This window comes from Hemitrygon akajei, chromosome 5, assembly GCF_048418815.1.
Source record: "Hemitrygon akajei chromosome 5, sHemAka1.3, whole genome shotgun sequence".
NCBI lineage: Eukaryota > Metazoa > Chordata > Chondrichthyes > Myliobatiformes > Dasyatidae > Hemitrygon > Hemitrygon akajei.
Window position 1 is genome coordinate 48,981,253 of NC_133128.1, and position 12,138 is coordinate 48,993,390.

The 12,138-nt window shown below is 37.0% G+C and overlaps 1 protein-coding gene across 2 annotated transcripts in view; it reads right to left on the reverse strand.

The window, feature by feature from the left end:
- f5 (coagulation factor V) overlaps window positions 1-12,138 on the reverse strand; it is a 75,796-nt gene that overhangs the window by 25,597 nt on the left and 38,061 nt on the right. For both annotated transcript variants that reach the window (XM_073045501.1, XM_073045499.1), the window contains exons 9-13: window positions 11,731-11,833; window positions 10,523-10,725; window positions 8,706-8,853; window positions 4,548-4,760; window positions 1,382-3,323 (exon numbers count right to left, since the gene is read on the reverse strand). In XM_073045501.1, the coding sequence (XP_072901602.1) occupies window positions 1,382-3,323; window positions 4,548-4,760; window positions 8,706-8,853; window positions 10,523-10,725; window positions 11,731-11,833 (2,609 nt within the window). The remainder of the gene's footprint in view (window positions 1-1,381; window positions 3,324-4,547; window positions 4,761-8,705; window positions 8,854-10,522; window positions 10,726-11,730; window positions 11,834-12,138) is intronic.

Below are 12,138 nucleotides of genomic sequence, written 5' to 3' on the forward strand. Positions count from 1 at the left end.
CCATTTCAACGTTTAAGGGAAGTTTGGATAGGTACATGGATGGGAGAAGGCAGTTTAAATGGCTCAGCACAGACTGTATGGATCAAAGGGCCTGTTCCTCTGCTGTGCTTTTTCATGACTCTTTTGCAATTGTTATCTAGAATTGCAAGGAACTTATGGGGCCCTCAGTGTTCATTGGAGAAAAACTGTGTTAAGACTACTACAGAGTGAGAAAGCAGTTTGTAAATACATTGATACACAGTATAATCAGCAGTTTCTTAGTTTACATCTGTCATTTTGCTCCTCATATTTATATAAATTGCATAATTTGACTGCTATATTAATTGACAGGAAAAGTCTGATCCCATCTGTTTGAAAGGCTCACATAGCACTTTGGACTAAATATTTAGTTTAGAGGTTCATTCCAAGAACCAAGCTTTTGACTCGTGATTTTTGTTGCTAATATAGAAATCAAAATGCACTCACTGGCCACTTCATCAAGCACAGGAGTAAAACCCCCCGGTGTGGCATTCTGCTGCTGTAGCCCATCTACTTCAAGGTACAAAATGTTCTGCACTCAGAGATGTTGTTCTGCACACCACTGCTGTAATGCATAGCTATTTGAATTACTGTCACCTTGAACCAGTCTGGCCTTTCCCCCTCTGACTTCGCTCATTAATGAGACGTTTTTGTCCACAGAACTGCCACACACTGCATGTTCTTTTTGGTTTTTCACGCTGTTCTCTGCAAACTCTAGAGATTGCTGTGCTTGAAAATCTCAGATCAGCAGCTTGTGAGATACTCAAACCACCTGTGTAGCACCAACAATCATTCCACGGTCAAAGTCACTTAGATCACTTTCTTCCCCATTCTGATGTTTGGTCTGACAATGTGTATGTGCTTTTATATATTGAGTTCCTGCCACATGATTGGCTGGTTAGGCATTTGCATTAACAAAGTGTACAAATGAACCTAATAGAGTGGCCACTGAGTTTATGGGTACTTAAAGCAATTTACTTTGTCCTGTACCTCATCATACAAATGACAGCATATGACAAAAAACTCAGCTTGATTTGATATTTGTTTCAGAATAATTCCTTGGCTGAGCTGACAAACTGCGATAAAATTATTACAAAGTTATAATGAAAACTGCAGGATACTGAATCTTAATCTGTTTTAACACAGAGATGCTGGCCATTTGATCAAATGATTCCTAAAAAAGTATTCTATTATTGTGACACTTTTAATTTTGCAAAAGGAAGAGGAAAAGAGGGGAATATCTTCAGATTGCTGGCAAATTTTAAAGAGAATATCCACATAATCTCATTACTACTAACAAGTTACAACACAAAGAAAGGAAAGAAAAGCTTATAATAGAAATGATGACACATTCCATACTTACATTATATTTGTGGAATAATCCCAATAAATTTCTTCCGCAGCAATAAAATACCGCCTCACATTCCCACTGTTGCTGCGTAAATAATGCTCGATAATCACGTCTGGATCCCGGGACGTATCTGCATGAGTGCGACTATCTTGGGTATAAGGGTTTACGTAATCTAATTCTGTTTCCTCTTCACTCTTTTCTAATGCAGCTCTATCAGTCCTTACCTCTGCATTTGCAATATATTCATCATAATCAAAACTCACGCCATTGTTACGCTTGGGAATTCCAACTATGATACTATGTGAAGTGTCATCTTGATAAATTAGAGTGTCTTTAAATTTGGAATTAAGCTGACTTGATGACAAATGTTTTTGTCCTAATAAATTTGTTCTTTGTTTAATACCAGGCCTAAACCCTCTTGGTGAAATCTTCTTTTTCAAGACTTTTCTCCGTTTCAGCATTTCAGCTACAACTTGCCGTCTTGCAGTTTTGAGCTGTTTTTTACGGCTATTCTTCTTTGTGTGCTTTATGTACCTTTGCAAACCTTTTATCCTTGATACACTAACACCTTTATCTTCCACTTGGTAGGTCAAATGATGGCCTTTGGTTTTTAAGGGTACTCCCCGAAATCGAACTCTGTGCTCACTCTTTAAATGCTTCTTTAGTAAAATAAATATCTTTTCAGGATCTTCACTACTCTCCATACTTGATTCTTTCATGGCACTTGTGAAATATTCTGGAGCCTCACTGGACAAATTACTCTCTTCCTCTTCACTATTAGTTGTAGCTTCATCTGTACTGCCATTATATATAATAGTTTTATTTTCAAAATGTTGGATAAAGTCGGGGCTATGTTCAGGCTCAATTGCCTGATTATTTCCAACTGGCAATGATTCATTAATCAATCCCAGTATTAAATCTTCATGAGTTTTGACTGCATACCCTTTCTCTATTTCTGTTTTCTGTTTTCCACCCGTTTCTCTGCCCGTATGTATTCCTTCTGATTCTTCATGGCCTTGTTTGATAAAACTTTCACCTTTACTTTGATTATTTACTTCTGAGCTATCTTCATGTGTGACTAATACATACTCCTTTTCTCCCTTGCCATTGGTAATATTGATATAACTTGCGCTGTCTGGAGTTATTTGAAAAATATTACTTTGTTTTAATGTTAATACAGAAGTATCTGCTAAATCCCTCTTGTTCTTCACCATGAGATTAACTGGAATATCCGTTTTACTAATGTTAATTGGGAAAATGGCATTATTGGCATCCGTCCTTAGTGCAACATCTTGTAACGCACTACTGTCATTCCTTGCATTGTAGTCATTGGCAAAAATCCCCAAGCGTGTACCTTCTTCGACTATACCTTGCATATAATGACTTAAGTGAGTACTTGCCAATGTGAAATTCAGTGGCTGAGAATCGGATATTGATATTTCAGTTACTTGTGCCATTTCTTTGAGTGTTTCTTCCGTTGGTTCTGCTGTTGAAATTTTATTTAACTTTACAAGTTCCTCAGATCTGTCTGCTTTATATAGATAATGATCTAAATCATTGGTTTTACTTTCATTTGATAAATTGATCAGTTTATTCTCAGTGATGGATGTTTTACTCTGATTTCCCTTTGAATCCACAGGACTGACATTTAATGTGTCATGTTTTGTAGAGTCATCCTCAATATATTTCAGAATATCTTCTTCCTCTGTCATTTCCTGTTGTGGTCTAAATGACCGCATTCCAAGTTCTCTTAAAATTTCAAGAGTTTGTTCATCGATCTCTTCTTCACCCTCTTCCTCGCTTACATCCACTAGTACTTTGTCTCCTTCATATTCAATCTTATAAATAAATAGTGGGAATGCAACTGCCTCTTCGTCACAATGATAAACTTTAATTCTCATCCTCATACCGTAAGTCCGCGGCTGCGTATTTAAAGGTCTGAGAAGCCATTCACCTATGAAACCAAACACCAGTCACAAGATCAGCACAAAACTAAAACACTTTAGCACAATAACAGTAGTAAAACAAAATTCAGTGTCACAGTATAAAATATTGAATATGGTGATCAACAGCAGAGAATATTCTGTGATCAAATCACCTACTTTAGCTTGTATCAATGACTGGATAGGAGATAATCACTAGAACAGCAATAAACACTCAAGCAGTATGAATTACAGGTAATAGTTATCAGTTTTTTCACCTTATTTAATGTCACAACATAGTAACCAACTATTAACAAGTTCCCGCTAAGTGCTCGGCAGGGTATAGTAGCATAGAGAAACTGATGACAACTGTAATGGGTACCATTGCTCAGAAGGGCATATCTTATTAATTATTCCTCCTTTCTAATGGGTGAATTTGTAAAATTGGTAAGGATTATACTTCTGTTCCAAGTATATAACAAATCTATATAACAAGTATATAACAAGTTTATAACAAATCTTGATCGCCTATTCCTTGCTAATTTACAAAGGACCCATGCATCCTGAAACTTTGAATCCTGAAATCTTCATCCTTAACATAAATCCTCTCTATGGTCTTGCACCACTCTACCTTTGTGATACCTTTAGTTTTATATTTCCTTGATCCTTAACATTGGCTGATTCTCAGTTATCAGATGAATTTATTCCCTTATCTACAGTTTTCCTCTCACATTTAAAATCCTTCTGTAATGCCCTGGTTCATATTTTTACTGTTATGCTGCATGTACTTCATTTTGTCAGTTCTGTAGGAGCAGGTTGTTTGGGTTACTGTTGAAAATAAGGGATGATGTGTGCCATCCAATTAGTGGGAGGTTTTCTTGGTGAGGGACAGTAAGGTTCATGTACATAATGATCTAAATCATCGGTTTTACTTTCATTTGATAAATTGACCAGTTTATTCAGAGTGATGGATGTTTCACTCTGATTTCCCTTTGAATCCACAGGGCCAGTATGCTTAGTCACCACTCCCAACTCTCTTCCCCCTTCGAATTCCACACTGAGGTAAATCCACTAAGTTGTGATGTGTGTAATTTTTCTCCTGATTTTCAGACGTCATTTCTGAGACACTGCTTTCATGGTAAGCACAATGAAATACTCTGTCATTATAGGTCAAAACAGCTTGGTTGTTAAATCTTCAATTGAAAGTGATCCAATAAATATTAACCTTTTACAATGAACAACAAAAGTAAACTCACCAGAATTGTCCATCTCCATGGTCAGAGTTTCACCAGATAAAGGGAAGAGGTGTATTACATCCTCATTGATATTTCTGTAGCTGAAGGTATGCCCATGAAAATTAATTGACAGAATACGGTCTTGGGAACCAACACTAAAAACATGCCAATGTATGACATCGCCTTTGCAGAAAGGTAAAGCCTCCTTGCTTTCATACACAAAGCCATTTATTGCTGAAAACGTGCAAACACAATCGTATATATTAAACTGCAATGGCTAATGAATGTTAAACCATGGTTACAATTACTGTTAATAAATGGACAGTAAGTACGATAGCTAGAAAAAAGAAATCGCAAAACTAAAATATAATGATTGCTGGAAATTTGACAAACTGAAATTGTTGGAAAATGCTCATTAGTTCAGGCAGCATCGACAGAGGGATCCTTGGAGTGTAGAAGGTTGAGGGGGGACTTGATAGAGGTATTTAAAATTATGAGGGGGATAGATAGAGTTGGCATGGATAGGCTTTTTCCATTGAGAGTAGGGGAAATTCAAACAAGAGGACATGAGTTGAGAGTTAAGGGGCAGAAATTTAGGGGTAACACAAGGGGGAACTTCTTTACTCAGAGAGTGGCAGCTGTGTTGAACGTGCTTCCAGTAGAAGTGGTAGAGGCAGGTTCGATTTTGTCATTTAAAAAAAATTGGATAGGTTTATGGACAGGAAAGGAATGGAGGGTTATGGGCTGAGTGCAGGTTGGTGGGACTAGGTGAGAGTAAGCATTTGGCATGGACTAGAAGGGCCGAGATGGCCTGTTTCCGTGCTGTAATTGTTATATGGTTATATGGAATGGACGAAGGTCATTAATCTGAAATGTTACCGTTTCTCTTTGCACAGATAATGCCTGACTTGTAGAGTTTATCCAATTTTTTTTGTTAAATACTCAACAGTCATAAGACTGGGATGACTGCGCTATTTTCCTCCTTGGGGTATTAGATTTGACAAATTATGACATTATATTCCATTTGCTCTAAATTTGCTTCTTAACAACACCCAGGATTATAACCAAATTAAGCTGGTACATTAAGGCTTTAAGACAGTCATTATTAATTGTTACTTCTGTATGTTGATGCTGCCTGTATTATGGGCACATCTCTTAAGTGGACCCCTAGATCATTACCATATGATATAGAAGCAGAATTAGGTCGTTTAGCCTATCGAGTTGCTCAGTCATTTCATCTTGGCTGATCCATTTCACTCTCAGCCTCAATCTCATGCTTTCTCTCCATATCCTTTCATGCCCTGACTAATAAAGAATCTATCAACCTCTGCCTTAAATACATTCAATGGACTTGTCTTCCATAGCCAACTGTGGCAATGAATTTCATAGGTTCACCACGCTCTGACTAAAGAAATTCCTCATTTCTGTTCTAAATACGGTAGATGTCCCATTATTCTGGAACGATGTCCTCTGGTCTGAGACTCTCTCACCATAAATAACATCCTTTCCACATCCAGTCTATCAAGGTTTTTCAACATTCAATAGGTTTCAATGAGGTCACCCCTTCATTCTTCTGAATTCCAGTTAGTACAGGCCCAGAGCCATGAAACACACCTCATAAGATAAGCCTTTCAATCGTAGAATCATTTTCGTGAGCCTCCTTTGAACCTTCCTCAACGTCAGCCTCAGTAATGCTTTATAAAGCCTCAACATTACATGCTTGCTTTTATATTCTAGTCCTCTCCAAATGAATGCCAACATCTTACTTGCCTTCCTCACCAACACAATCTGCAAGTTAACTTTTAGGGAACCTGAACAAGGACTCCCAAGTCCCGTTGCCCCTCATATTTTTCAATTTTCTCTCTATTTAGAACATAATCTATGCTTTTATTTCTTCTCCCATAATGCATAACCACACACTTCCGGACCCTGTATTCCATCTGCCACTTCTTTGCCCATTATCATAATCTGTTTAAGGTAACCTCTCTGCTACCTTAAAATTACCTGCCCATTCACCCATCTTCATATCGCCCACAAACCTGGCCACAAAATTTGCACTTGTTCATCAATTTAATCATCCAAATCGTTGACATATAATTTAAAAAGAAGCAGTCCCAACACAAACCACTGTGGAACACCACTAGTCACTGGCAGCCAACCAGAAAAAGCTGCCTTTCTTTCTACTCTTTGCCTCCTGCCAATCAGCCAATGCTCTATCCTTGCTAGTATCTTCTCTGTTTTACCATGGGCTCTAAACTTGTTAAGCACTTTGTCAAAGGCCTTCTGAAAGTCCAAGCATACAATATCCAACAATTCTCCTTTGTCTACCTTGCTTGTTATTTCTTTAAAGAATTCCAACAGATTTATCAGGCAAGATTTTCCCTTAAGGACACCACGCTGACTATGGCCTATTTTATCATGTGCTTCTAAGTACCCCGAAACAGCATCCATAACAATTGACTCCAACATCTTCCCAACCGCTAAGGTCAGACTAACTGACCTATAATTCCCTTTATTCTGTCTCTCTCCCTTCCTGAACAGTGGAGTGACATTTGCAATTTACCAGTGCTCCTGAACCATGCCTGAATCCATTGTCTTGAAAGATTACTACTAATACCTCCATAATCTCAGCCACCCCTTTCAGAAACCTGGGGTAGACCATCTGGTTCAGGTGACTTATCTAACTTCAGACCTTTCAGTTTCCCAAGCACCTTCTCCCTAGTAATGGCAACTTCATACACTTCTTACCCCTTGACACTCTCGAACTTCCAGAATCCTGCTAGTGTCTTCCACAAAGGGAAGACACTATTCAATTATTCTTTCAATTATTACTCTCTTGAATTACTCTTGCAATTATTAATTTCATCGGTGTGTCGAGAGTCATAAATATGTCAAGTTCAGAGAAGGTGTTAGATTTCCCTCCTGAAAAATATCACTGAATCTTATGTCTTTTTTTAAAAAATCAGAATTACCAATTACTGTGAGCAGTCAAGATTTTATTTTTAGATTTTTTGGTTAGAATTTGATCCATGTATCTAGACTTTGACCGAGAATATTTTACACTGATGTGATCAAAGTAAAGGAAATATTAAGACGTAGGAGTGACTGGAATCTGGAGTAACACACAAGAGAGCTGGAGGAACTAATTGGGTCAGTCAGATAATGAAGGGTCTCGACCTGAAACAATGATTGTGCATTTGCCACCATAGATGATGCTTGACCACTTAGTTTTTCCATATTTTTATGAGTTACTAAAGGAACTACGTATGTATTATGTCATTGACACCTGTTTGCAAATCTCCTGGCAAGTTTTTAAGATACATATAAGAATAATTCCTTTGTTTTAAAAGTTCAAAATACATTTATTACCAATGTATACCATATACAACCTTGAAATTTAGCTTCTTGTAGGCAGCCACAAAACAAAGAAACACAATAGAATCTACAAAAAATGTCAAACATCCAATATGTGATAAAAAGAACAAATTATGCAAAGCATTGTAATGTAAACCAATACTACACAGAACATGAACTGCAGAGTTGCCGAAAGTGAATCCACAGCCACGCAGACAGTTCAGCATTGCAGCAAGTGTCAAAGGCTGTCGGCCGCTGCTAACGTGAGTGAGACGAATGAGGCTGAGGGAGTTGTGAGCAGTTTTAGGAAAGGAGATGGGTAATAGGAACTAATGGTATAGAGGTGCTTGTTCATTATAAAAGATGATGATGACCCTGAATTATTGACATTCCAAACCTCCAATAGAATCCATTATAAAGAATATTCCATAGATGTTGAATTTCATACAGATTATTTGATATCAGTTATCTTGTAGGAACTTTGGAGTTGAATAAATGCAAATACTCACTACACAAAAATTGAAAAGAATCAATGACATAGAGTGACGAGGTTCAACCGCCAACCAGCACACTCAGCAATCACAGAATCACCTCTATTACATGCAAATCCTTCACAGCATAAGAGTCATGCATTGAGAAGTTCAGCTACCTCCTTTTTAAAGTGCCTCTTTACTCTTACTTAATCTTCTATTGGCTTTGTTGTTAATTTCCATCAACTAAAGCACTCAGAACTTAGATTCTATAATTAGTCGCAGATATAATCATTTATGAATTTTAAATATATGTTAACTGAGATGAAATGGTAATCCATGCACTTATACTCACTGTACATGATGTTTGATTCATAAAACTCAGGGTCGTTTCGGTCAACACTCGATGGATCCAGACATAAATTAATATTCTCATCTATATACCAACTTTGATTCTCATCAAACGCTGCAAATATGATACGCTGTTCCTGATCTACTCTTATCTAAATCAGATAGAAAGAAATATCAGATATTCAAAGGTTCCACACAGACAAATTTACTTGGATTTTCTCTAGGCAGTTTTACTGTGGGAGGAAGCTCAGAGCAAGACTCAAGTCTATTAAACTAGCTTTTCAGGACTTCTTGTTGAAACACCATTTTAGGTTTATCAACTTGTTGCAAATAAGGAAAAAAAAGTAACGATGTATTTTTTCTGAATAAAGAGTAAGAGGAGCTAGGGATCTTTTTGGAAACAGTGACTGGCTCTCAGTAAGGCCAATGGCACACTAAGGGAAGAATTAAAAGAAAGAATGAAGCCCATCATGAAGATCATTCTCTCCAATTGTTTCCATTGCTGCCATCCCTCTTCAGATCACCCACATTCACATAACCCAGGTGTGAGATGAGTGGATGACAAACAGAGATCACATAATAATAAAGGAAAACCCAATCTTTAATCCCTTAATCAGCAGCATTTCTACTATACTGTTAATAACCGGGATACAGTACTTCCAGTGTATTATGCATAAAGAAGAGCAGGAATGATGTGAAACTGGTCAGGGCCAAAGTAGACTTCTGTTTTCCTTGGCAGATTTTACAAACCTTTGTATGGTATGTCGTCCCTGCCAGAAGGAACAAGAAGAATGGCATAATTGTGTGAGACTAAAGAAATGAACATCCAGATTGTGAATTAACTCTTCTCTGCCCACTTTCATGAGTAATATGCCATTGGAAAGGAGGACAAATAGTAAATGCAAAGTCCATTTTAACTCAGCATTTGCCTCCAATTATGTAGATTTTTGAAACTCTTAAGTCTCTCAAAATTAGTGATTAATTATGTGCCCTAATGTCTTGGTCACTGTTCACCAATACTGAAGCAACAGGGTAATCAAATCTACATCTATTCATGGGCTGTTCCTAAAGAAGGACCTACATACTTGGATCCCATTTATTACAAGAGAAATCCAAAATTAATACCATTGCATTTGCTGTGGAGTGTCTATTGTGGTCTTTTTCTCTCCCCTCATTTTGTTAGCAAGAAATGCTTTGGCATCCTATGCTTCATTTCTGGAGACATTTTCCAAAGCTGAAGCTACTCATCCCTCTGAAATGCTCCACACTACCTCTGTCTGTACCCTCTCTCTTCAACTTTGCCAGATCATGCTTCAGCACACTGCACTTTCCAACTCACTGGGGAGGAATACTTCACCCCTTGAATACTGTTATCAATGTACACTGTATTTCACACTGATACCATGATGCTAGTCCAATATGTACAGTTCTTGTGTTAGTGTCAGTAGCTATATTGCTCAATAAATACATGCCAACTAATAGTGTCTAAAATTAAATGTATGAAACACCAAAGCACAAGTTGTATAAAAATAAAACATGTTAAAGGATTATGAACTGTGAGGAAACATGCATTACAAGTCAATGTGTGTGGATTATATACACTTTGAATATTAAGCTATTACATTTCTAAATGAATTTGAAAAACTGTTCTCATTGTTTGGGTGGCTGACCCCTCATCTAGGGGAGGCACTGTTGTGCTGTTAGAACACAGCAAACTGTTCTCTCAATTTATAAAATGGCTGCTACCTACCAAGAGTAAAAACACACTAAGTAAATTAGTATTTATACTGTAAATGACTTTTCATGGACTGGCTACTTCACCTGTAAATTCCGGGCATCCAAAGATTGACCCTTGCAGATAAGAAGTGGTCCAATAAGCCCTGATGCAATGTCTCGTGTGATATCCACAGCACTGTGATACATTCTTGTTAGACACCTGGGGTCTGAAGGTGTTGGCCCATCTTCTTCAGAAATGACCCAGGTGTAAAGGAAGATTTGATCAGGTTCAACCTGCATATTGGAGTCTGCAAGGTTAATATTGTAGGACATTTAGTATTGGCTGTCAGAAAGCAACTGTTGAATTAAACCTGCCATCTCATTAAGTATAGTGGTATGTGAATGATTGTTCTCTTGGTTACAAACACTGTCAGAAGCCTGCACAATCAGTCTAGAGAGGCCCTCAAAACAAACAGTGCTGTGGCTGCTGTTCCTGAGTAAGTTCAAATCCTCATGCACATGGTTACATAAATAATTCAGACACTGCACTGGCACTAAGGCTGGAGTAGTTCAGACAAACTAAGCTGTAGAAAGTAAGACTGGGTGAAATGGAAATTTACAAGTCCAGATATATGCAAAAGAACCTTGTTTAAAGTGGGTACAATGGAAGGCCAAACACATGCCTCAAACATTAGAAGGCTCAGATATATCATAATTAATTGGAATTTATATAATTGAAAGATTATCACAGAGGTAACAGTAGGTTAACCCTGAAGTAGTATCTCCTGATAATGGTCTTAAGTAAGCTGTGGCACTAAAGAACCTATGGACACAACATTCAACAGCCTGCAGGTAGTCATCAACAGGAAATAATTGATTTAACTACATTAAATAATGTGGTAGTAAAAACACATTAAAGGCAAACTAGTGACTATCTGGGGATAAGTTGATAACCTGATGGTTAACTTTAAAAAAAGCTGTTAAAGGTAAAACTGTGTACTGTTATTTAATTGTTGTTTTTAATACTTACTGCAAAACCCTAGTTCATTGTTAACAATGTTCAAATTTAAAACAAATTAGACTAATTTCTCTGAATGCACCTGATTTCTTTAGAGTTTATACCCCAGATTTGGTACTGAAGATAAAACTAAAAGGTTAAAATATGTATTTTTTTATTTTTAATGGTGAAAAATTACTTAAAAGGCAATTTAGAATAGACTTTACATGGTAGTCTCAAAATAAAGGACAGATATCAATTTAAATTATTTGAAAAGATCATTTCCGACAATATAAAAACACCTAATTTATTTTACCTGAGGAATTCCCAGGGTATTTAACCCCTTCATTCACTTTGCTAATTGTAAGGCCATGAGGATAGATACTGTAAGGTCGACTGGCCTTATTTTTAAAATAAACCTGCAAATGGGTAAAAGAGGCAATAGTTAAAATAAATTACTATAAGTAGTTAAAAGAAACTCTATCAAGATACCTTGTTACACTGGGGCATGTTCTGAGCCAACATCTGCAATAAGCTGAAATTTTTACTTTAATTTTTAGCCTTGCCCTCACTTCATAAAGGTCACCGGATGCATCATGCCTATATTGCACTTTTCAACAACTTTGCAAATATTTCTTTTTTAAGCACAACCCAAATTTTGATTTGAAAGGTACTGTTGTATTTGCTTGCACTAATCCTTTGGGTCATACATTTCATATAATAT